Source organism: Callithrix jacchus, chromosome 1 (genome assembly GCF_049354715.1).
Source record: "Callithrix jacchus isolate 240 chromosome 1, calJac240_pri, whole genome shotgun sequence".
NCBI lineage: Eukaryota > Metazoa > Chordata > Mammalia > Primates > Cebidae > Callithrix > Callithrix jacchus.
In genome coordinates this window covers 28,511,023-28,537,748 of record NC_133502.1, presented here as the reverse complement: position 1 = coordinate 28,537,748, position 26,726 = coordinate 28,511,023, and the positions used below count along the sequence as shown (strand labels likewise).

General features: G+C 53.4%; 1 protein-coding gene across 40 annotated transcripts in view; it reads right to left on the bottom strand.

Moving 5' to 3' along the window:
* MCF2L (MCF.2 cell line derived transforming sequence like) overlaps window positions 1-26,726 on the bottom strand; it is a 219,336-nt gene that overhangs the window by 24,088 nt on the left and 168,522 nt on the right. For all 40 annotated transcript variants that reach the window (XM_078333543.1, XM_078333672.1, XM_078333836.1 and 37 more), the window contains 7 exons: window positions 16,375-16,494; window positions 13,345-13,461; window positions 12,509-12,658; window positions 11,474-11,598; window positions 8,773-8,887; window positions 926-1,045; window positions 300-491 (listed from right to left, as the gene is read on the bottom strand). In XM_078333543.1, coding sequence (XP_078189669.1) covers window positions 300-491; window positions 926-1,045; window positions 8,773-8,887; window positions 11,474-11,598; window positions 12,509-12,658; window positions 13,345-13,461; window positions 16,375-16,494 — 939 coding nt within the window. The remainder of the gene's footprint in view (window positions 1-299; window positions 492-925; window positions 1,046-8,772; window positions 8,888-11,473; window positions 11,599-12,508; window positions 12,659-13,344; window positions 13,462-16,374; window positions 16,495-26,726) is intronic.

Sequence of the window (26,726 nt, the reverse complement as noted above, 5' to 3'; positions counted from 1 at the left end):
ACGAGAATTAGCTGGACGTGGTGGCTGCCCCTGTGGTCCCAGTTACTTAGGAGGCTGAAGTGAGAGGGGAAGCAGAGGTTGCAGGGAGCCAAAAAAAAAAAAAAAGAAATCAAACTGTGGCAAATGAATTCTAGAAAAAGACCCGCTAGGCCAAGAAGAACGAGGCCTACAGAATGGAAGGCTACAAGGATATTTTCCAGCCAGGGAGCTGCCTCCCATGACACGGGTGAGCTGGTGGTGGATGTGGGGTGAGGAGGCTGGTTTTGCAGTAGGGGAGGGGTGGGTCTGGCTGGGCCTACCGTCTCCAGGCGGTGGTGCAGTTCCAGTGACTTGCTGAGCAGGCCCCTCCTCCTTGCGATCTCTGCAGAGAACTGGTCACAGAGGTGCCGGAGCTCCTGGCACTTGGGGTGGATGGAGTCCACGGCGTAGTGCTTGTTCTCAATGAGCTGCTCGCCGTCCAGAGACAGGGCCTGGGCCCTCTCCACAGCCACCTGCAGACGGTCACCCAGAGGACCAGCTCAGGCCTCTTTCTGTTTGAGGCAGACGGTGCCTAGCTGTATGGGATGTGTCCCGGGGCACATGTAGGTCATGATTTCTTTGTTAACTGCTTCGGATGACTGAGACGCTGCCTAATCCCTGAAGCTAGTCTGTGGCAGGTGCGTCTGGGGGCTGTGACGGTCCCAGCAAAGGCATTGCCCATCTGCAGGGACCTGACCCAGAGGAGGCTGGGCAGGGCCCTGTGCCCATGGGTGGGGTGAGGGAGGGGAGGTACACAGGTAGCGGCCCCCATGCCTGTGGCCATCCCCCGGGGGGGCTATGGGGGCCCCTCCTCCGTGGGCGGGAGGCTCATTCCTGCACCTTCCTGAGCAGCACTTGACAATGCTGGCCACACCCTCTTGCCACCCCAGCGGGGACTCCGCCTTACGCTGGATCTCTCCTCAAAGCTGGCCAGGTCCCTCAGCAGGTGCTCCACGTGTGCCAGGCTGTTGCCAATGTCTGTGAAGGTCGCTATCTTCTGGGACACCGTGTCCAAGACGGCTTTGACCTGGAACAGAGGAGGGCCCATCTCAGGGGGAGCGTCTCCCTCACCCAAACAGAGAGAACCTGCTCCAGATCAGGAAAATGATGATGGAACTCAAAGTCAAGCCACATGGTCACCAATCAAGTGGGGACATGGGGCCTTCTGGGACGAGCTGCCCATCAGTGACCTCACCAGGACACTTGTTTCTCTGTGGCCTGCGTGTGCCTCCGTTTATCAACCACAACATGGGGATACCTGAAAACAGCATGAGGAGAAGATGAGACTGCACAGGGATGAGGCCCTGGTTGCTGAAAGACAGCAGTGTGGATGGGTGCTGGACTGTCACAGCAGTGAGGACTCCAGATTGTTGCCTTCCTGCAGGATCCCAGGCGTGGGCCAGGAGAGTTCCGTAACTCCGTCCCTTCTAGCTTGCTACTAACCTCTAGTATCTCCAATTTCTGGTATTGGCAGAAAGATAATGGGTGTCCTACAAGTGATTTTTGTTTTTATACTTAAATTTTCTTTTTGAGGTGGAGTTTTGCTTGTCACCCAGTCTGGAGTGCAGTGGCGCAATCTCAGCTCATGGCAACTTCCACCTCCTGAGCAGCTGGGATTACAGGTGCCTGCCAACACACCCCAGCTAATATTTGCATTTTTAGTAGAGATGGGATTTCGCCATGTTGGCCAGGTTAGTACTGAATGCCTGACCTCAGGTGATCGACCTGCCTCAGCCTCCCACAGTACTGGGATTACAGGCGTGAGCCACCACACCTGGCCTGATTTTTAAGACACATAACCACTTATTCCTTTAAATACAAAGGCTTTTAATTTTTGTTAGGAAGTGATCCTGAGAGCCGGGGGTGTATGCAGATGTCCCAGTGCCAAGGGGGGCTGTCATTCAGATAGCCTGGGGTTGAAGGCCAGGAAGGCAGGATTCTTGTCCGTCCTTGAGGCCCCTGTATCTGGCACAGCAGATGTGTGAGACCTCCCTCCATGTTACCCATAGCTGCTGAGTATGGTTAACGCAGCACTCTCAGAAATCAGTTAGGATCTAGAAGAACTCAATGCCATCAGCCAAGAGGATCTAACTGATATTGATAGAACATTACCTCATAATAGCAGAATACGCATTATTTTCAATGAGGAAGATACACCAAGAAAGACCATCTTCTTGGGCCATAAAACAAACCTCAACACATGTATAAGAACTGAAATCATATAAACTACACTCTCTGATCACAATGAATAAAACTTGAAATCAAGAATGGAAAGACAACAGGAGCGTCTCTGAACACCTGGAAGCCAACAACATACGTCTAAACAATTCATGGATCAAAGAGGAAGCTCCCAGAGAAACTGAAAAACAATTGAACTAGATGAAAAAGAAAATACAGTACATCAAAATTTGTGGAACACAGCTAAATCAGTGATGAGAGGGAAATTTATAATGTTCTCATTAAATATGTATGTTAGATAAAAAGAATCATCTCAAATAAAGAATGTAAGCTCTCACCAAAGCAATCCATAGAAATAATAAAGGTAAGAAATCAATTAAATTGAGAAAAGAAAACAACAGAGAAAACTAATGAAACAAAAAACTGGTTCCTTGGAAAGAAGAGGAGTGATACATCTGAAACTAGACTGACAAAGACAAAGAGAAAGAAGCTGCAATTGCCAATATCAGAAAGCAACAGAGAATATCACTACAGACCCTGAAGACATCAAAAAGATAAGAAAGAATCAACAACTGTCCACATGGCCCTGAAAACCCACTACCACATGTCACAGTAAAATAGATAACAACCCTCCACACTGCCCTGAGAACACACTACCACATCTCACTGTGAAATAGACAACAACCCTCCACACTGCCCTGAAAACACACCACCACTTCTCACTGTGAAATAGACAACCATCCACACTGCCCTGAAAACACACCACCACATCTCACTGTGAAATGGACAACAACCCTCCACACTGCCCTGAAAACACACTACCACATCTCACTGTGAAATAGACAACAACCCTCCACACTGCCCTGAAAACACACCACCACATCTCACTGTGAAATAGACAACAACCCTCCATACTGCCCTGAGAACACACTACCACATCTCACTGTGAAATAGACAACAACCCTCCACACTGCCCTGAAAACACACCACCACTTCTCACTGTGAAATAGACAACCATCCACACTGCCCTGAAAACACACCACCACATCTCACTGTGAAATGGACAACAACCCTCCACACTGCCCTGAAAACACACTACCACATCTCACTGTGAAATAGACAACAACCCTCCACACTGCCCTGAAAACACACCACCACATCTCACTGTGAAATAGACAACAACCATCCACACTGACCTGAAAACACACTACCACATCTCACTATGAAATAGATAACAACCCTCCACACTGCCCTGAAAACACACTACCACATCTCACTGTGACATAGGTAACCCTCCACACAGCCCTGAAAACATACTGCCACATCTCACTGTGACATAGATAACCCTCCACACTGTCCTGAAAACACACTACCACATCTCACTGTGAAATACGTAACAACCATCCACACTGCCCTGAAAACACACTACCACATCTCACTGTGAAATAGACAACAACCCTCCACACAGCCCTGAAAACACGCTACCACATCTCACTGTGAAATAGATAACAACCCTCCACACAGCCCTGAAAACACACTACCACATCTCACTGTGACATAGATAACCCTCCACACTGCCCTGAAAACACACTACCACATCTCACTGTGAAATAGATAATAACCATCCACACTGCCCTAAAAACACACTACCACAGCTCACTGTGAAATAAAAAACAACCATCCACACTGACCTGAAAACACACTACCACATCTCACTGTGAAATAGATAACAACCATCCACACTGACCTGAAAACCCACTACCACATCTCACTGTGACATAGGTAATCCTCCACACTGCCCTGAAAACATATTGCCACATCTCACTGTGACATAGATAACCCTCCACACTGCCCTGAAAACACACTACCACAGCTCACTGTGAAATAAAAAACAACCATCCACACTGACCTGAAAACACACTACTACATCTCACTGTGAAACAGGTAACCCTCCACACAGCCCTGAAAACACACTGCCACATCTCACTGTGAAATAGATAACAACCATCCACACTGCCCTGAAAACACACTACCACATCTCACTGTGAAATAGGTAACCCTCCACACAGCCCTGAAAACACACTACCACATCTCACTGTGAAATAGGTAACCCTCCACACTGCCCTGAAAACACACTACCACATCTCACTGTGAAATAGATAACAACCCTCCACACTGCCCTGAAAACACACTACCACATCTCACTGTGAAATAGAAAACAACCATCCACACTGCCCTGAAAACACACTACCACATCTCACTGTGAAATAGATAACAACCCTCCACACTGCCCTGAAAACACTACCACATCTCACTGTGAAATAAAAAACAACCATCCACACAGCCCTGAAAACACACTACCACATCTCACTGTGAAATAGATAACAACCCTCCACACTGCCCTGAAAACACTACCACATCTCACTGTGAAATAAAAAACAACCATCCACACTGACCTGAAAAAACACTACTACATCTCACTGTGAAATAGGTAACCCTCCACACTGCCCTGAAAACACACTACCACATCTCACTGTGAAATAGATAACAACCCTCCACACTGCCCTGAAAACACTACCACATCTCACTGTGAAATAAAAAACAACCATCCACACTGACCTGAAAAAACACTACTACATCTCACTGTGAAATAGGTAACCCTCCACACTGCCCTGAAAACACACTACCACATCTCACTGTGAAATAGATAACAACCCTCCACACTGCCCTGAAAACACACTACCACATCTCACTGTGAAATAGATAACAACCCTCCACACTGCCCTGAAAACACTACCACATCTCACTGTGAAATAAAAAACAACCATCCACACTGACCTGAAAAAACACTACTACATCTCACTGTGAAATAGGTAACCCTCCACACTGCCCTGAAAACACACTACCACATCTCACTGTGAAATAGATAACAACCCTCCACACTGCCCTGAAAACACACTACCACATCTCACTGTGAAATAGATAACAACCCTCCACACTGCCCTGAAAACACTACCACATCTCACTGTGAAATAAAAAACAACCATCCACACTGACCTGAAAAAACACTACTACATCTCACTGTGAAATAGGTAACCCTCCACACTGCCCTGAAAACACACTACCACATCTCACTGTGAAATAGATAACAACCCTCCACACTGCCCTGAAAAAACACTACTACATCTCACTGTGAAATAGGTAACCCTCCACACTACCCTGAAAACACACTACCATATCTCACTGTGAAATAGATAACAACCATCTACACATCCCTGAAAACACACTACCACATCTCACTGTGAAATAGACAACCCTCCACACTGCCCTGAAAACACACTACTACAGCTCACTGTGAAATAAAAAACAACCATCCACACTGACCTGAAAACACACTACCACATCTCACTGTGAAATAGATAACAACCCTCTGCACTGCCCTGAAAACACACTACCACATCTCACTGTGAAATAGATAATTTCAATAGTTGTGTAACTATAAAGGACACTGAATTCATAATTTTTAAAGCCTCCCAAAGAAATCTCTAGGCCCAGATAGTTTTATTAAGCATCTACAAACATCCTACAACTGACATTACACCTGATAGTGAAAAACCAAACGCTTTCCCCCATGACTGGGGACAAGGCAGAGATGTCCAGTCTCACTACTCTTACCAAACGGTGGAAGCTCTAGGTGGTGCAATATGCTGGGTGGCAGCACGTTGAGGGCGGGGGTGGGTAAAATATAAGGTGTATCTTCAAAAAGGAAGAAATCAAACTGTCCTTATTTGAACATGACATGATGGTCTATATGGAAAATTTCGAGGACTTTACAAAACACTGAATAGAGTATGTGTGTTCAGCAAGGTCACAGGAGACAAGATAAATATACAAAAATCAATTGTATTTCTATATGCAGCAATTAATACATAAACCTCAAAATTAAAAATATAAGACTATGATGACTTCTTAAAAATGTAATCTTAAATGTACATCAAACAAAACATGTACCGAGCTTGTGTGCTGAGAACTACCCAACACTGATGAAAGAAATAGAAACAAACGTTGACAATACCATGTTTGTCGACTAGAAGACTCAACACAGTAAAGGCATCGATTCTTCCCCAAATATAGGTTTAACACAACTCCTATGAAAACTCCAGCAAATCTGTTTCTATATATGTAGACAAGATAGATGTAAAATTGGCATGAAGAGGCCAATAAACTAGAAGCTAACATGATTTTGAAAAAGAATAACAAAGAGGGAAGAGTGAGTACACTTGATTCCAAGACATTATATAGTAACAGTAATTAAGACCTCGTGGTACTGACACAGGAACAGGTATGTAGATAAATGAACTGAATAGAGAACCTGCAGAACAGACCCACACAAATGTGCCCAGAGTTTTGACAATGGTGGAGAAGAAACCTAGTAGAAGAAAGAGCCTTTCCAACAAATGATGCTACAGCAATTGGACATCCAGAGGTAAAACATGAATCATGGTCTATTTCTCATACCTTATACAAAAATTAGCTCAAAATAGATCATAGACTTCAATGTAAAACTATGAAATTTGGGGGGGAAAAGCTTAGGGGGAAATACTTAGGATCTAGAACCAAAAGTATAATCCTTAAAAGGAGAAACTGACAAACCGGAGTTCATCAAAATTAAATGTTTGGCCACGTGAAAAACCCTGTTAGGATGAAGAGACAAGTTAGACACCAGGAGAAAATATCTGGAAGTCACACACCTGACCAAGAACTAGTATCTGCAGCATATAAGGAATTCTCAAAATGTAACACTAACATGAAAACACAAAACCAAACAATCCAGTTAGAAAAGGGGCAACAAGGGCGGGCAGCGTGGCTCACATCTATAATCCCAGCACTTTGGGAGGCCGAGGTGGGTGGATCATGAGGTCAAGAGATCGAGACCATCCTGGCAAACATGGTAAAAACTCCACATCTACTAAAAAATAGAAAAAATTAGCTGGGTGTGGTGGTGCACGCCTGTAATCCCAGCTACTCGGGAGGCTGAGGCAGAATTGCTTGAACTCAGGAGGTGGAGGTTGCAGTGAGTGAGATTGTGCCACTGCACTCCAGCCTCCAGCCTGGCGCCTGGTGACAGAACAAGACTCTGTGTCAAACAACAACAACAACAAAAAAAAGGTGGAGGGGAAACAGAAACAGGACATTTTACCAAAGAGGATATGTGAATGGCAAATAAGCACATGGAAAGGCATCTGGCACCACCAGCACTGGGGAAATGAAATGGAAAAGCACTGTGGGATTTCCCTGCACACACATCAGGATGTGAGTGTAATGTAAAGAATCACTACAGTGTCACATGCTGTGGAAAATGGGAAGCAACCAGTCACTCATCGCCGCTTGTGGGAATGTTAAATGTCACAGCCATTCTGAAAACAGGTTGGCACTTTCTTTACGAAGCTAAACATGCAACTACTATTTAACCCTGCAATTACATTCTGGGCATTTAAATCAGAGAAATGAAAACTTACATTCACACCAACATCAGTATGTGGATGTTTGTAACAGCCTTATCTGTAATACTCAAACCTGGAAGCAACCCAGATACCCTTCAACAGGTGAGTGAAAAGGAAGTGTGGTCTGTCCACACGGGGAACACAGCGAAAGAACCACCAGCACCCGGGGGTTTGCAGAGAGCTGTGCTGAGCAAGCAAAGCCAGTCCTGGGAGGGACATTCTGTGTGATTTGTTTATATGACAAAATGGCAAAAGTACAGCCATGGGAACAGATGAGTGGTTGCCAGGGGCTGAGGAGGGGTGGGCTGGGACGATGGCACATGGGTGGGTCCCTCAGGGGCCGTGGGAGGGCGATGTCTGGGTCTGGCTGTGTCGATGGCACCTCACGGCTGTGATGCCATCCCACAGTCTGGCACACAGCAGGCACATCATACATGCATGCTGAATAAAAGAGCATGCGAATGACTATGGAGGGAGAGCAAGGGCTTCTGGCTAATTTATGAATAATGCAGGTGTAAGTGCATCCCTGTGGGCTGATGTCCCATCACCTTTCTTTCTTTCTTTTTTTTTTTTGAGATGGACTCTTGCTGGGTCACCCAGGCTGGAGTGCAATGGCACAATCTCAGCTCACTGCAAACTCCACCTCCCGGGTTCAAGCAATTCTCCTGCCTCAGCCTCCCAAGTAGCTGGGATTACAGGCACACGCCACCATGCCCAGGAAATTTTTGTATTTTTAGTAGAGATGGGGTTTCACCCTGTTGGCCAGGATGGTCTCAATATCTTGACCTCATGATCCGCCTGCCTCGGCCTCCAAAAGTGCTGGGATTACAGGTGTGAGCCACCGCGCCTGGCTCCTCAATCACCTTTCTATACAATGGCCAGTCATCAGTCGTACATTTCAAGGCTCAGCCCAACATAATCTCACAGGCTCCATGTGGTGAGAGGAGATTTTTCCGCCTTAAGCCAAGGTCAGCTGTGTAGCTCGGCTCAGCTCCTGGCACTGGGACCAGGGCATGGTCACAGGAGCCCCAAGGGCATCAGGACGACTGCCAGCTCCGCCAGGGCCACTCACCTCCCGGAAGCCCTGTTCGAAGTGCCGGAGCTGCAGGCACTGCTCCAGCTTTTGCTGATGCTTTGCCCAGAACTCATCGAAGGCAGCCTCGGTTTCATTCAGCTGGGCCAGGAGCCTGGGAAAGAGGAGGAGTCAACAGTCTGTGTGGCCCAGGGAGCCCCACACAACGTGGAGCATACTGGGAGTTCGAATGACACCGGGGCTCATCTCCAATCCAGGCCAGCCTTCCTGTGATCTGGCCTCAGCTCACCCCTGCAGCCAAACCCAGAATCTGCAGGCGCAGGCACCTAGGACCATCAGGATGGGAGGAGGCCCTGCAGACAGCATCATGGGCTGTGGACTTTCCTTCCTGCTTCTCTCCCTCTACGTCTCCGCAGCTGGGCTGAGCCACTGAGTGTGTTCATTTTAGTTTTTAAAAAAAATGTAAATTAAGTTTTCTTTATGTTTTGAGACAGGGTCTGGCTCTATCGCCTGGTCTGGAGTGCAGTGGTGCAACCTTGGCTCACTGCAACCTCTGCTTCCCGAGTAGCTGGGACTCCAGCTGTGCAGCACCATGCCTGACTGAGTTTTATACTTTCTGTAGAGACAGGATTTCATCATGTGGCCCAGGCTAGTCTCGAACTCATAAGCTCAAGCGATCTGCCCGCCTTGGCCTCCAAAAGTGCTGGGATGACAGGTGTGAGCCACTGTGCCCGGCCTGAGTTTGTTCATTTTCAAAAGGCCAAAAAGGCCAAGGTTTGGGGTGATTAGTTACAGCTGTGGTCCAGGGGAGTGAGCTGTCCCTAAATGTCAGGGGGAAGCTGGGGTCACCAACCTGTATCACCCAGTCAGCTCCACACCCACCTCCAGGCATGTGCACAAATTAGCTTCACTTTACAGATGGGGAAACTGAGTCTCTGGGAAGCTGACAAGGTGCCCAACACATACCAGGGCTGGCCCACCCTCATGGGCAGGGCTGCAATATCAGCCTGGTGGTTCATAGCACCCCATCTATAAGGAGCCCCTCAAGGGTTTTCCTTGTGTCCCTGGCACAGAAAGCAGCTCAGTGTGGGTCATGCTGCATGGGAGTCAAAGGCAGCTGAGAGTCAAAAGGACCAGCTCAGTCCAGGCCAGGGTGCACCCAGTACAGCCCTGCCGGACAAGCCTCTGTCCAGCTGGTGGGGCCTGTTCTTCAGCCAGGAGGTGGGGCTGATAACACCCACCTTTGAGGATGGGACAGGGAAGGCTCAGGGAGTTCTGGGGAGGACTGGATGGGGGAGGGGGCTTGGGGAATTCTGAGGGGGAATGGGATGGAGGAGGGGAAGCTTGGGGAGTTCTGGTGGGGATAGGATGGGGGAAGGGAGGCTCAGGGAGTTGGCGGGGTATGGGATGGGGAAGGGGAAGCTTGGAGAGTTCTGAAGGGGATGAAATGGGGGTCAGGGAGTTATGGAGAGGGTGGAATGGGGGGTTCGGGGAGTTTGGGGGGATGGGATGGGGGCTGGGGAGTTTTCGGGGATGGGATGAGATAAGGCTCAGGGATTTCTGGGGAGTCAGGGGGAGAGGGAGCTCGGGGAGTCCTGAGGGGATGGGATGAGATGAGGCTCAGGGATTTCTGGGGAGTCAGGGGGAGAGGGAGCTCAGGGAGTCCTGAGGGGATGGGATGAGATGAGGCTCAGGGATTTCTGGGGGGTGCGGGGGAGAGGGAGCTCGGGGAGTTCTGGGGGATGGGATGAGATGGTAGAAAGGGAGCTTGGGGAATCCTGGGGGGATGGCATGAGATGAGGCTCAGGGAGTTCTGGGGGGACAGGATGAGACTCAGGGAGTTCTGGGGGAGATGGGATGAGATGAGGCTTGGGGAGTTCTGGTGGGTATGGGGAGAGGGAGCTCGGGGAGTTCTGGGGGATGGGATGGGATGATGGAAAGGGAGCTGGGGAGTCCTGGGGGGATAGGATGAGATGAGGCTCAGGGAGTTCTAGGGGGACAGGATGAGATGAGACTTGGGGAGTTCTGGGGGATGGGATGGGGGAGGGGACTCGGGGATTTCTAGGGAGTATAGGGGAGAGGGAGCTCAGGGAGTTCTGGGGGATGCAATGAGATGAGGCTCAGGGAGTTCTAGGGGGATGGGATGGGGAGGGGTTTGGGGAGTTCTGGGGGATGGGATGAAATGAGGCTGGGGAGTCCTGGGGGGATGGGATGAGATGAGGCTTGGGAAGTCCTCGAGGGATGGGTCGGGGGCAGCTCTGGGAGTTCTGGATGTCCTAGGGCACCATGCCAAGCACACAAGTGTCCTACCCTGTGCTCTGTAAAGCTGGAAGCCCAAAGGAAAAATATGTGAATCACACCTTTTACCATGAGCTGCAGCGAGGAGACCCCCAGGCTTTCTCCCTGTCTGCGAAACCCCCGCTGGGAGTGCGGAAGCCCCCGTGTCCAAAGCGCTCCCTCGCCTCTTCTTGCCCTAACATCTCCTTCGCGCCTGTGGAAGGGCGTTTGCTCTAGGAAATCGTCCTCCCTACAACAGTGGCTTTCTGTGGGGTTCAGGAGAAAGCATTTCAGCAGGAGGAGCTGGGTCCACACCGAGGCTGGGATGCTGGCTGCTGTGCTGGCCTGGGTGGGGTGTGGGGCTGCCTGCCGTTTGTGGCTCGCTCTTTTGCAGAGACCGTGTGCCTGAGAGACTCCTACTGGACCGGGGCAGGGCGAGGGCAGGAAGGGGGCTAAGCCTCACCTCTGCACGGTGGCCTGGTTGTCGAGCTGGTCCTGGTTCACACCGGGCTCCGAGCCCTCAGCCTGCGGCTCCCTGAGGCTCTCCAGAATGTTGTGCCCCTCTTTCAGTGCCAGCCACAAGTCCTCCTGTGGAGAGAACGCAGCCTCGCACCCGCACCCGGCCCGACAGGCAAGCAGCACAGGCCAGAGGTGAGGCCTCATGGGGCCTTGCTCTTGAGGGGGTGTGGACTGAGGAGGGGGTCACCCTCCCAAGTCTCCCCAGTGTCTTCTGTGGGGTCGTGCAGGGAGGGCAGGCTGACGTGGGGGACTCCCTCACTCCTGTGTGCCCCAGGCAGAGCTGCTGCTACAGGTCACTTGGGGCAGAGGGTTATGGTGGAAGAGTCACCAGAGGCCAAGCTTTCTCACAGGGCCTGCTCCTGGTCCTCACACTGTTCTCAGGGAGGAGCAGCCACTGAGCACAGAGGCACCGTCCTGGGGATGCACCCGCAGGTCCCGGGCCTGGGTCACTGCTGCTTCAAAGCCAGCAGCGTGCGGGGGAGAGGGGGCAGAACAGAGCAGGGCACACACACTCCTCACAGTACGTCCGTCCCAGCAAGCTCATACAACACGGACGCGTGAGCACGGGAGTGCCCTGCACACACGAATCCAACCAGCACTTCATCGCCTGCTCGGCAGAAGGAGCCAGGGCAGACCTCCTGTCTCTGTCACACTCAGAAGCCACAGAGACGTCTATCTGGGGGCTCCTGCACAGACACCCAAGATTGCTCCTGAGAGGAAAGCTGCCCTGGTCCCCCTCCTGACACCATGGCCACCCAGGACCAATGGCTGATCCAGCACCAGCCTGTGCGTGGTAACCGCAGCCGGCATTTGACAGGTTTCCTTTCAAAAAGGAACATCGCTTCTCATCTGAGAGGCTGCCCAGCTAATCACCATCAAAAGGCATCTCAAGCCTGCCGACTTCTTGATCTCACATGCTGCGGATTCCGACCCTGGGACAGAAGAACCCCACAGCTTCCGACCAGAGCCCCCCACCTACCTTCGCCTTGTCCTTCTTCTCCATGTGTGCACACAGCACTGAGCTTGTTGACTGGACGTCATTGGGCAGCTCTGTTTCCGCCAGCTCCGTCCCGAAGGACTGCAGCATCTGAGCCGTCTGCTTCACCATGAGGGCAAAACTTTCAATGGCCTTGGGGAGAGAGAAAGCACAATCACACGCCTGGTGCATTGCGCCCACCTCCTGCCGTCCTGAAAGCAGACACCTTGGAAACCATCCCACTCCGACCCATCAGGAGAGACTGGCCGATGCCACAATGGCAAATGCCCTCCCATAGCGTGCCACCCTCCAGGGCCTCCTCAGAAACATACCAGGCACGCTCTACAAATGTGCCCACCACCTAGTGTCACCCCCTGCCAGGCACCCTCTGCAAATGTGCCCATCACTTAGCATCACCCCCTGCCAGGCACCCCCTGCAAATGTGCCCACCACCTAGCGTCACCCTCTGCCAGGCACCCTCTGCAAATGTGCCCACTACCTAGCGTCATCCCCTGCCAGGCACCCTCTGCAAATGTGCCCACTGCCTCGTGTCACCCCCTGCCTGCGCTGCCTCTTCCCGTTGAGAGCAGTGAGTGTTGCAAACCACAGCACAAGGGTGTTTTTGGTCTTCTCCAAGCGCAGAGAAGTCACTCCCTGGCTTATTGCTCATGTTACTTCTTTACAATGATGGAGGTCCACTGAGACCATCTCCTCATTCTTGGGGAAGAAAACGTCTCTTACTGTGGACGTGTTTTTGGAAAAGGCTGTGCTGTAATCAAGAGCAATTCATGGGTGAACTCGAGCTGGCCGCAGCCAACCGTGGCCCCAACGTGGCTCACCGTGCGCTGGCACAGCCACCGAGAGTGACAGTAGTCCAGGGTCCCGCCCAGGTCCTCAGTCAGCTGTGACTTATCAATGTAACCGTGTAGGTCTGGAACAGAGCTCAGCATTATGACCTGGAGGAGAAAGGAAATGGGCAGTGGCCTTTGGAATTATTGTTGGCTCCCAAAAGAGCTGCCCCATCTGCAGAGCACCCAGCAGCACAGAGGGGACATGGCCGCCTGGACGCTATGGGTGGCTGTGGGGATGGGGGGCCTGGATGCTGTGGGGATGGGGCGGCCTGGATGCTGTGGGTGGCTGTGGGGATGAGGCAGCCTGGATGCTGTGGGGACGGGGCGGCCTGGATGCTGTGGGTGGCTGTGGAGATGGGCAGCCTGGATACTGTGGGGATGAGGCAGCCTGGATGCTGTGGGGATGGGGCGGCCTGGATGCTGTGGGTGGCTGTGGGGATGGGCAGCCTGGATGCTGTGGGGATGAGGCAGCCTGGATGCTGTGGGGATGGGGCGGCCTGGATGCTGTGGGTGGCTGTGGGGATGGGCAGCCTGGATGCTGTGGGGACGGGGCGGCCTGGATGCTGTGAGTGGCTGTGGGGACGGGGTGGCCTGGATGCTGTGGGTGGCTGTGGGGACGAGGGCGTCTTGACCCTGTGGGAAGTTGTGCGGATGGAGCGCTGGGCTTCAGACCTGCGTGGACCGGGGTGTGGGTCCCACTCGCCCGCAGGCCAGTTGCCGACTCTCTCTGTGTCTCAGGTGCCTCCTTCATAAATGCCACGGTGAGGGGCAAATGGCACCACTGGAGGCTCACAGAACCCAATGGGAGTGTGGCCTGTGACGGCCGATGATGTGAGCAATAGGTGTTTACACCTCCCCAGAAACACCTTCGAACAGCGCTCTGATGGAAAGATGATCAGTTTTCTCCCTGTTCCTCCCAAAAACACCCCGTGGTCATTGTAGACTCCGGCTGGAATCAATACGACCCCACTGAGGCTAGTTGGGGAACATGGCCTTCGGTTCCTGGCTGCGGTTACACGGGAAACCCGTGGTTGCATCGGCCACGCACGCTTCTCTGCATGTGCCTTGTCTTCATTTTTCTGCATTTCTCCTGCCTTTTTTGAGGTCACTCCATCCATGGGTTTGGATAAAATCTAGGCTTGGCTTTGCAGCTGTCAGGCAGGACCACAAAGCGGGTCTCCTGAGATTTAGCTCAGCCCCCCGTCATGTATTATTAGACAGTGTATCAGTCTAGAGTGGGGACTCTCAACTGGGGGTGATTTTGCCAGATTGCCACAGTGGCAGGGGGTCTGGGGACCACTGTTCTCCCTAGCCAGCCACAGCAGCAGGGGTCCTGGGGCTACTGTTCCCCCTACTGTCTCCTTCCTAGGGCTGAGTTCAGCACACAGCACTGAAACACAGGGCGCGCATGTTTCGGCTGCATCCTCACGTGCTTCACTCTGTAACGTCAAGAATTATCTAAGTGGGGCTGTGTGTTTAAAGATGCTGGTGATGGTTTTTGGGAAACCCATGTTGATGCCTCGCCGTGGCGCCGTTGTGTGGGGGAGCCCGTGGCACGATGACCAGTGAGGTCGGTGTTGCTCCCCGTGACACGTGTGTGGTCACGAAGCCTGTGGCTAGTGTGCAGTGCCTCCATACAGGAGGGAAGGGCTGGGCCCATGGAATCTTCTCTCTCACAAGGGCCATGACACGCACACGCCACCACAAGAGGCGCGTCCTTGGGGTGCTGAGCTGCACATGCAATGCCTGGCTTGCCCAGTGTCAGGACACGAACCTCCCACTGCCCACGACTCCCTGCTCTGCACGGGTTTGTCACTGGTCGTCTCTAGTAAATAAACTTTTCAGAAATAAAGGGTTCTTGGAGGCTACAAAAAAGGGGTGTGCACAGAGTCCTTGTGGCAGGGCATGCAGAGAGCTTCCCCGTGGCGGGGCATGCACAGAGCTTCTGGGTGGTGGGGCGTGCGCAGAGCTCCCCCATGGCGGGACATGCACAGAACACCCCCCCGTGGCGGGGCGTGCACAGAGCTTCCCCATGGCGGGGCATGCACAGAGCTCCCCCGCGGCGGGGCGTGCACAGAGCTTCCCCGTGGCGGGGCGTGCAGAGTTTCCCCGTGGTGGGGTGTGCACAGAACTTCCCCATGGTGGGGCGTGCACAGAGCTCTTGCTCACGTGGCATGGAGGCTGTAGCAGTACAGTGAGAGTGGGGAGGGAGGGCTGGTGCCACCTGATTCCCAGAGCTCAGGGAGTAGCTTCACAGCTAGTTACCTGCACCCCGGATTCCCTGATTTCCAGCAGGGTCTGGCTGGTGTCATAGGGGGCTGCTGGTGCTGGCCCATATGTCCCTGTTCTCTTTGTGGCAGAGAAGACATGAGCTCCCCAAAGCAGTTGACTGGGGCTCTCAGGGAAGCTGGCACAGCTCGGGCTGGTGATAGGGCTGCACAGGCTCTAAGGGGCTTTGTGGAGCCTTTGTTCTTTAAAGGACAGTGGATCAAGGCTGAAGGTACTTTCTCAGTGGGGAGCACTGGGAGATGATGCCCTGTGCCTGGCTAGGGTGGTGGCAACAGGGCAGGGGTCACCCTGTTGGCTGCTCCAGGACAGGTCCAGCCCATCCCTGCCAGCAGTGGGGCTCCCTCCCAGGTCCAGGGATGCTTACAGTCCCCTCCCCAGCCCTTCTCTCATCCCCAGGCCACAGGCAGGGTCTGGGCTGCATTCCTTGCAGGTGGGCTGGGGGGACTCTCAGCCCTTGGGGTCCCAAGTTCTGCAGCTTTCCTGGGGGCATCTGTTGTGTGACCCGTGTCCTGGTGGGACACCCACACCGTGGCCCTTCTGAGGTGGGCGGGGTGGGGGCCGGGGGCGGGGGTGGGAGAAGAAAGGATTGCATCGCTCCTGACGGTGCTGAGGAAGTGCAACCTCCTGCCAGCTCCTGCGGGGCCCCGAAGTCAGCTCCTCGAAGATGCTGATGATCACAGATGGGGCAGGAAGGCAGTGCTACCTCAGGATGGAGGCAGGGACACTTACCGGCACCTTCATCTTAAAGTCATCTCTATTGAATTTGAAAGCGATGTCGGAGAGAGTCCTCTGGAAAAATCCCGTTGGGCGAAGAACAAGGACAAGCTGCAGGTTTGCTGGGAAAGACGCCTGTGAGAGAAGGCGGGAGACAAGAGCCTGCAGCTTGCTCTGCGGAAGGGGCCCCCCCAAGTGCGGGGCCTGCACCCTGGGCTGACTGGGGAGGCACAGCTCGCAGGCCAGGCGTCCTCAACGTGGCATGTTTATGCTGAGATAAACATGGTAGAGATGCCAGCCTCTGTGAGAGGCATCGCCTGTTTTTAGAAGAAAAGAAAAAAAGCATCTGCCTTGGCAGAACGTTACGCTGCTTACAAATGTGAAGGTCAAAAGCTTACGACAGTTGTTGGGGCCGAGCTGTGTCTCCCCAAATGGTGATGCTGAAAGCTAGCTCTCGGTGCCTCAGAATGTGACCTTGGCTGGAGACTCTTTACAGAGGAAACCAAGCTCAAATGAGGTCACTAGGGTGGGCCCTGACCCCTCGTCTCGTGGAGCACACCCAGAGAAGATGCTGGCGGAGGTCGGGGCGGTGCTTTCACACCCAGGGAGACCCAGAGACACAGCCAGGATGGAAGCTGGAGAGAGGCCTGGGGTGGACAGATGCTCCCCACAGCCTCGGGACGAGCCCACCCCAGTCACACCTGAGTTCAGACCCCATCTCCGGGGCTGGCAGGGAGTGCGTGTCTGTGCCCAGCCGTCAGTCTCTGATCACTTTGTTACCGTGGTCCCAGGAAAGCAAGACACTTTTCAAATTTTAAAAAAGCAACATGAACACATATGTGTGTTACTACAAAAATAAAGATAATCTTGCGCCCTGGTGTGCACACGTGCCCTTGCACGCAATTATATGAACTTATTTGGAAGCCGGCTCTGCCTCTTACAAGGCAGGAGACCTTGGGCAGGTCACTCCCCTTCGGTGTCTCGGCTTCTCCATCTGGAAAGTGGGGAGAGTGGCACACCCGCTCCAAGATGAAACTGACTAAGGCGTGCGTGGTGCTCGTTGGTGCCCACACAGAGGACGTGCTCAAAAGCCACCATGACACACGTGCAGCGAATGCTGCTCTCGACGCCAAGTTCTGTCCAGACGCTGAAACCCAGAGAGACCCTGTCACCAAAAAGGAAACTGTGAAGCAACTGAGTTTGATTTCTGGATAAGTGGGTTAAATGCACCTGAAGTATGACATATAGAAAAGGGTGGCGTTGCCCTAACGCAGAAAGGAATATAGCGCAAGGACTAAGGAGTGACCGACTTGCCAAGATGTCCTGGCTGGGTGTGGTCCCACTGGAAGGCCACGCCTGGGTGTTGCCCACTGGAAGGCCACACCTGGATGTTGTCCCACTGGAAGGCCACACCTGGGTGTTGCCCACTGGAAGGCCACGCCTGGGTGTTGTCCCACTGGAAGGCCACGCCTGGGTGTTGCCCACTGGAAGGCCACGCCTGGGTGTTGTCCCACTGGAAGGCCATGCCTGGGTGCTGCCCACATTGGAAGGTCCAGGCTGGCCTAGCGAGGGCCACAGGAGAGCCCTGAAGCTGGGGGAGGGTCTGAAGTCAGGGGCCCATGGGGCATGGGCCAAGGCTGGGTGCTCTGGCCACATCGGCTGCAGGGAACGCCCCGGCTCATCTCTGCTGCTGACAAAATGGTCTCAGGCGGGAATTCTAGATCACGCACCCCAAGTTGCAACCCAGCTCTGGGATTACAACACAAGCGGCTGGGACCCCAACCATGATTACACAATGCCTTTCCACAGCTGTGGGATCCTAGTAGCAAGACCTTCACAAGCCTGTCCTCAGCACCCAAACACCCACCGAGAGCTGTGTTTCAGCTCAGCTGACTGCCCTGCAGGAATTAAAACCAGAGACGTGCTTCTGCCCCATGTGCATAAACTAAGGGCTCAGTTACTGGGCGGCCGCCCTCCCCATCCAGGGCGGGTGAACACTGTCCTGTCTCTGGGCGGCCACTCTCCCCGTCCAGGGTGGGTGGACACTGTCCTGTCCAGGGCTGCTTTCCCGTCCAGGGTGGGTGGACACTGTCCTGTCACTGGGCGACCGCCCTCCCCATCCAGGTTGGGTGGACACTGTCCTGTCACTGGGCGGCGGCCCTCCCCATCCAGGTTGGGTGGACACTGTCCTGTCGCTGGGTGACCGCCCTCCCTGTCCAGGGTGGGTGGACACTGTCCTGTCTCTGGGTGGCCACCCTCCCCATCCGGGTTGGGTGGACACTGCCCTGTTGCTGGGCAACCGCCCTCCCCATCCAGGTTGGGTGGACACTGTCCCGTCACTGGGCGACTGCACTCCCCGGCCAGGGTGGGTGGACACTGTCCTGTCTCTGGGCGACCACCCTCCCCGTCCAGGGTGGGTGGACACTGTCCTGTCTCTGGGTGGCCGCCCTCGCCGTCCAGGGTGGGTGGACACTGTCCTGCCCAGGGCTGCTTCCCCGTCCAGGGCGGGTGGACACTGTCCTGTCTCTGGGTGGCCGCCCTCGCCGTCCAGGGTGGGTGGACACTGTCCTGTCCAGGGCTGCTTCCCCGTCGAGGGTGGGTGGACACCGTCCTGTCTCTGGGCGGCCACCCTCCCCATCCGGGTTGGGTGGACACTGTCCTGTTGCTGGGCGACCACCCTCCCCATCCAGGTTGGGTGGACACTGTCCTGTTGCTGGGCAACCACCCTCCCCATCCAGGTTGGGTGGACACTGTCCCGTCACTGGGCGACTGCCCTCCCCGGCCAGGGTGGGTGGACACTGTCCTGTCTCTGGGAGACCACCCTCCCCGTCCAGGGTGGGTGGACACTATCCTGTCTCTGGGTGGCCGCCCTCGCCGTCCAGGGTGGGTGGACACTGTCCTGCCCAGGGCTGCTTCCCCATCCAGGGCGGGTGGACACTGTCCTGTCTCTGGGTGGCTGCCCTCCCCATCCAGGTTGGGTGGACACTGTCCTGTCACTGGGCGACCGCCCTCCCCGTCCAGGGCGGGTGGACACTGTCCTGTCACTGGGCGACCGCCCTCCCCGTCCAGGGTGGGTGGACACTGTCCTGTTGCTGGGTGGACATTGCATGCCTTTCCTACAGGGCCCCTCCCATGGAGATCTCTGCCTCATTTGCATTGCATGGGGAGGGCAGGGACCATGGCTCTTAGTGGCCAGTACACTTGGCAGGTGCTCTGTGGGTGTCTTCTGCCGAGTGGATGGGGGACGGGAGGCTGATGGCTACCAGGGACCCTCCTGCCTCCACTGCCCTCCACACCCATCCCCTCTACCCACAGACCTCAGGGAGGTGCTCTGGAGGGGCCTGCATCTGAGCCCTCTCTGCCCCAGCATCTCACACGACAACTGGACGTAAACTAAGGCCACAGCCATTCACCTGTGGCAGGAGCACGCATGGGTAAGATGCTGTGACAGGCCGAATTACAAGCGGGGAGTCATGAGCTGAGCATCTGCGGGGAGTGAGTTCCTGGTGGACGGGACACCTGGGCAGTTCTTGGAGAAGCAAGGCCCTGAAAGGTGAGACGCCCCAGGGCAGGTTCTGTGCCTCTCAGCAACAAGAGGACTGAAAATCCCTCGCCACCACTGTGAACTCAGCCACCGCTACTTAAGGAAAACCAGTCTTTTTCTGGAGGCGCAATGAGTCATGCTCTTCTAAATCTTGCTGTTGTTTTTATCACCTGGATCTTTTAGGACAGGCTGAGAGCTTGAAGCATGGAGAGAAAGCCAGGTGTGTAGGGGGCAGGGGTCTGCATCTCCAGCAGGTTCAGCTCAATTTGCCCCTAAAGCCTCCGGGAGTGAAGCGTCCCTCCGCGGCAAGGCCGGCTGGTCCCTAGAGGCTCAGCTCTGCCACAACCCCTCTTCCCTGCCTCAGTTTTAGTCTTTTTGTTTTCTAAGCTGTTGGATCATTATATTAAATAGAATAATTGCAAGATCCTAGTTGAGCGAGAAGGTGCCAATAATGTGCACAAGGACATACCCTGAATAAAATAACAGCAAATTAAATTTCCTCTGAATTGGGGTCGATCGTTTGTACTAAAAGCTGGGGAAAGGTCTAAAATAAAAACTTCATTTTACAAGAAGGGGTAAGTATAAATGGTAACTGGCTGAAGAATTTGGGATGGGGCTGTCAAGTCTTTTTCTAAATTACTTAACAATAAAGTAATCATAAGATTATAACAGGTTCTATCTGATATGAAAACAATATTGCTCATTTTCTGGGCTGACTGGATGAATTTAGCAACAGATATGTGTGATGGCCACAGCACTGTAATCTGGAGGTGGAAAAAGTTCACTCTCAGTGACTCACAAATAATCACCGTGTATTACCAGCACAGCTAAAGCCAACAGGACACGCTGGGAACCCTGATAACTGGGTGCTTTGGGTAACCCTGTTTGAAAAACCCTCCCCAAGTTCAGATAACCTTCCTTGTGGTCCACTCAAAGCCACATCTATCCAGCCTGACATTACATATTTAATTTCAGAGCCGCTGAAAACTCACCAATTACACTTGTCTGACAGCAGCCAAAAAGCAAACACAAGTTTATGTAAAAATATGCACTTGAAAGTTTGTGTCTCAGTGTTAACAGAGGAAGAAACTTCAGAGGCTGAATCAGAGAGGCTGACCAGGTGAGGAACGCAGTGAGCATGGACACTGCTCCTGCAGATGTTTGGACATGAGCACTCAGCATGGCCGCTGCCACGTGTGTGAGGCCATGGCTCCTAAAACCATCCTAAACCACAGCATGGCCGTCTGGGGACTGGTCTGCTCGCAAATGTTCCTCTAGAGAGCCTGGGAGAAAATGCAGGGAGAATCGGCACACACACACACACACACACACACACACACACACACACAACTGCACGCCCACTCCAGAATGTACAATAATCTCTATGAATTTCACAGGAACCAGACCTGGAGAACAGGCGTACACCCAGGATCCCGAGACTGGATGCGAATGACATTTGGGCACGGACTGCTATGGAAATGGGACAGTCTGCTGATTGATTGATGGGCGGGAACTCGCTGTCTCTCTCACACTCACCCCACAGCTCAAGCCAACCCCCAGGACCTCCCCAGCAGCTTCTCAGCAGATGCTGGCAAAGTCCTGAAAGGTTCTACCCAGCGCTGCTCACATCTCAGGGATTCGGAGCCATGTGAACTCAGAGCTCACATCGAGAGCTGAGGAGAATTCAGTTGTTTTTCTGGCCACCCTGTTAACGAGCTCCCTAAGGACTAGGACCCTGAAGGGGTGTGGACTTCTCTGGTTGTGTGTGATATGTGTGTCTGTGTGATGTGTGTACATGTCTGTGTGTGTGTCTATGTGGTTGTGTGTGTGTGATGTGTGCCCCTGTATGTCTGTGACATGTGTCCATGTCTGTCTATGTGTATCTGTGCATGTCTGTGTGTGCGTGATGTGTATGTGTTTCTATACACAGTGAGAAACCTCACCCTGCAGAGGTGGAGAGTAGAGGGAAGAGCACTGGAGACACAGCTGCAGGGACATGGGAGGTGGTGGAGTAAGAAACGGAGGTGGCTCCCAGGCAGTTGTGGATGCAGACACCAGGCACCTACTGCTCCCGTCGAAAACAGCCAGCCCTGCGGCCACCACCACCACACCACCCCTTCAGGCAGAAATGGTCAGTGGACACCTCAGCCACGGGACCTTCACCCCATCCCGAGGATCACATGTATGTATATATACACACCCATATGTCCATAAACACACACACACATCACACAGACACAGGGACACATACAGACCACATGTGACTCACTGATTACCCAGAGGAGAGGCACCTTCTCCACAGGGAATCCGGAAGCCTCCCCGGCCCTGTGAACACAAGAGACCTCCCCAATCACCGGACACATGGGCATCCTGGGCCTCCATGGGCTGCCCCAGAAGCTCACCCACCAGGATTCCTGCCCTGAAGGACCACAAGGAACCTAATCACATGGAAACCAGATGAAAGGATATGCACAAAACAACTGGCTTCAACCCTTCCCAAATCTTAATCTCACAAAGGACAGAAAGCAAAACAAAACCGAACAACTGGGTGGACTAGAGATTGCCGAGAAGGGCTGACAGCTGGCGCAGGCATCGCCCTTCAGTAGGTTTTCACAGGACGTGACGGGGGCACGGTGGGAAATCCCACGTGTGGTTGATCAGAGGGCTGTGTTGCCACGATGCTGACTTTCCTGTGGTTACGCAGGAGGGAGGCTGTTCTTGGGAGATGCCCATGACAGCAATCCAGGGTGAACAGACACGATGGAGGGACCAGCTCTCACCAGCAAAAGGTGTGTGTGTGTCTCTGTGTGTATGTGTGTGTGTGTCTGTGTTTATGTGATGTGCATGTATATTTGTATATATGTGTGTGTGATGTGTGCACGTGTCTGTGTCTGTGCACGCCTCTGTGTCTGTGGTGTATCTGTATGATGCATGCGAGTTTATGTGATGTATCTGCACATATGTGTGTCTACGTGATGTGTCAGTTTGTGTGTGTCCCTGGGTATGTGTGATGTGTGTGTCTGCATATGTGTACATGTCTGTGTCTGTGTGTGTGCTTATGTGATGTGTATGTGTGATGTCTCTGTGTATCTGTGTCATGTATGTACATGTCTATGTGTGTGTCTGTGATTGTGTGTCTGTAATGTGTGTCTCTGTATAATGTGTGTATGTGTGTGTCTATGTATGTGATGTGTGTGTGTGTCTCTGGGTGTGTGTGATATGTGTGTCTGTGTGATGTGTGTACATGTCTGTGTCTGTGTATCTGTGTGTGTTATGGTGTCTGTGTGTTTCTGTACACAAACACACACACAAATGGGCAGATACATCACATAATGATCATTTGTTAATGACCACAGCTGAGGAACAGAAATGGTAATGCTCACTGTGAGGCCGTCCCCAGTTTTCTGTAGGTCGGAAATATTTCTAAACTGGAAGTTGAGAGGAAAAAGACACGGGGCTGCTGTGACTTGTGCCTCTTTTCGTCCACGTGTGGAGCAGCCACATCTTCCCTCCCTCCCAATCCAACCTTAACTCAAACCCTCAGCCACCCGAATGCAGGGGCTCTGCCTCCTGCGCCATGAGCTCTGAGCTGCAAAAAATAAATCAGGCAAGTACTCTCACTCCAGGCATCAAGGGGAGTGAGGAGCAGCGCTGGAGAAGCCTCAGTGAGCAGCCCTGCCCCTCACCGGCAAGGCCTGGCTCTGGGTTTGTCTGTCGGGGAAGTCAGCGTGGCCTGTGGGATCCACGGCCCCTCCCATGGAGCCTCATGAGGCACCTGGTCTCAGGGATCCCCAGCCTCCTTCCTCTTCTCTGCGAAAAAAAGCTCCTGAGTAAGCCTGGGTCCCAGAGCACTTTCTTTTTCTCTGTTCATGTTTTTTACACAAACGTTTCTGCGTTTACCTGACAGATCATGACTATACCTACTCTCATGGGACAGCAATGTCTTGCTGCAGGTATCCTGGGTGGGATGATTACATCAAGCTGATTAACGGGTCCGTCACCTCACCCACTCACTATGTTTCTGTGCTGAGAGCATTTAAAATCGATTCTTTTAGCAATTCGAAAATATACATTTACTGTGGATGGAATGTTCATTCCTGTGAAACCTCGAAACTCGTGGTGCATTGAGAGGTGGTGGCGACTGGGTCAGGATGGCCCCACCCTCGTGAGTGGATTAATCCATTCATGGGTTCAGGGCTTCATGGGCTGTCCTGGGGGTGGGTGGGGGCCTGGTGGCTTTATAAGCAGTGGAAGGCAGCCCTGATCTGGCTCACTGTCCCTGCCAGGTAAGGCCCCCCACCGCCTCGGGACCCACCAGCAAGCTCTCAGCAGCTGCGGCCCCTCTGAAAACTGTAAGACATGAATAAGACATGAATTCCTTTTCTTGTCAAGGGCCCAGTTCCACATACTCACACACAAGCAGCAGACCTGGACTAAGATGACCTTTTATTCACTGTGTCTCTCCGAGGTCTTTCGAGAGAACGGAGTGACTGGTGCTGACGTTACTAGACGCCTGGATTCCACGTTCTAGGAAACACACCCGGAGGAAGGGCTGGGGCCTCTGGATCTCTCACCCCTGCTAGAGATGCTCAAGGTCGTTAAATCCTTGCCGAGGTTGGAGGAGCAACCCTTTGGATGAGGCACAGTCACTTAAATGGATGCTCTCAGTGTCATGGATTCATGTCTTAGGGTCCAGGGGCCGCAGCTGCTGAGATCTCTCTTGCTGGAAGCCTCACGGGCTGCCTCCTCCACAATACTCTGCATGAACCCACACCGGTACTGCCCACACCGAGGCCCTGGGACCCCCAGAGCAGGGAGAGAGCTCGGGCTTCAGAGACAGGAAGGCCTAGGCCGGCCCCAGAGCTGCCCCACCTCATAGGCAGGTTCCCTTGTCGCCCGAAGCTCAGCTCCTCCACCTGTAGTCTGGGGTTGATGGATGTGCTGGGTGTGCTGAAATGCATCTGCCACAGCAGCTGGTGTGCAGGAGATGCCCCGCAGGTCCTGGTCCCTGGGGGCTGTGCTCACTGAGCAGGTGCTTGCTGTGCACAGCGGTCCTGTCCTGAGAAAGCTCAGCCACAGTGGGAAGAGCTGGGTCCCCCCAGTCACCACTGTTACTCAGCGTGCATTTTAGCACCCTGCCCTGTGGGACGGTCTTGCCTCTTCCGAGAGGGGCACATGGACCTGGCTGTCTCTCCCCGGCAGCCTGCGCTCTCACCCCTCATCCCAGAGCTGCTCTGTGTTCCAGGGGAAGCTCCTCGTCCCCCACTCTCCATCTGAACAACTCCACCTCCTGTCAGGCTCTCATCAAGCATCACCTCAGCCGAGAAGTCCTCCTGGAGTTAGCACCGCCACCATACCCCCCACCTCCACAGTCAGCTCCTCCACAGCCCCAGTAGCCGGCACAGGGGAAGGTCCAGTCGCAGGACTCCAAAGAAGCATACTTTGCCAAAGAGAAGGATATGCTGGGTGACCCAGAAGTCCGGGATCCCTCAGACACCTCGCTTTCTACTGTTCCGGCATACAGACGGCACTGGCGTCACAGGAAAAAACAGAGTTCTGGTCCCATGCAGACTAAAAATTAGATTCACTTTCTCCAGCTACACACTTGAGGATCTAGATTTAGTTTGATATAAACACGAATATATAAAATCCAAAAATAAATTACAAAATCAGAAAGTGTGAACATGCACACACGGTACAGTGGAAGAGGGTTAGATTTTGCAACAGCATTTTATAAAAGATGCATCTATCTGAGGACTGCGCAACTGCTGGACTGAGGGAGAAGAGGCGTGTGAGTTCCCAGAGGAGGCTCTCATCCTTCCTGCCTTGCTGGGTGCTTGACCCCCCACGTGGGTAGCAGTGAACGTACTCTGCTCCTGCACACCCTCATAACCACACAGGCTTTGCTCTGGATGGAGGCACAGGGACCCTGGTTTTGGGAACACTGGCTTTTGGCTCTTCCAATGTCTTATTTTTTGATTCCAAGCCATGCCGAAGGCATCCAAAAAAGAAAAAGAACACCCCAAATTAGGGAAAGCTCGGCTCATAAGGCAGCACATAAGGTGGCTAAAAATAGCCCCAATCACAGCACATTACGTAACCGCTGCGTCTCCCTCAGTGGCTGAGTGCTTGGAGGTACGGTTCTGTCCTGGGCCTGCAGCACCGTGAGCCCACCGTGGGGTCGGGCAGCCGGAGCCTGTGGCTGTTTGGAAACTGCTTGAGGACCCGGCTGGCCTGGGCTGGTGCTAAGTGCTAGTTTTCCCAAAGCCACTTTAGGCGGAAGGCGAGGCCACCAAAGCCTGCTGTCAAGGCCGGGAGCCCAGGGGGTGGCATCCAGGTGGCCCTGCAGGCACTACTTGGTGCCCCATGTCAGGTGAACTGCACCATCTCCAAACAACTGAACCAAGACGTGCAAGTGGTAATCCCTGGTCTGCCCTCTCTGGGCAGTGAGCAGCCCATGGACAGAGCCTGGGGACTTCTCGCAGCTCCACCACCCACCCCTTCCCGTCTACAGAGACCTGTACCCCTCTCAGCCTGCCTGGCACCCAGGCTCGGCCAGGTCCATGGCTGCCCTCACTCCCTTGCCCAGTGGCCCCCTGAGCCTCAGCACGTGCACAGCCAGCTCCTATGACAGTGCCGCCACCACCTGCCCCCCAACCGCCTGCCCCCTCGGCCGTGTGCCCCACTTCTCCTTCATGAAACCAGAGCTCTGAGCTCTATGTTTCCTGCCCATCCAACGCCCACCATCGCCATCTCCTGCTGGCTACTCATGCCCCTCATGCACCAAACCCTCCTGGAGGCAGTCTGGCTCCTGGGCAGCAGG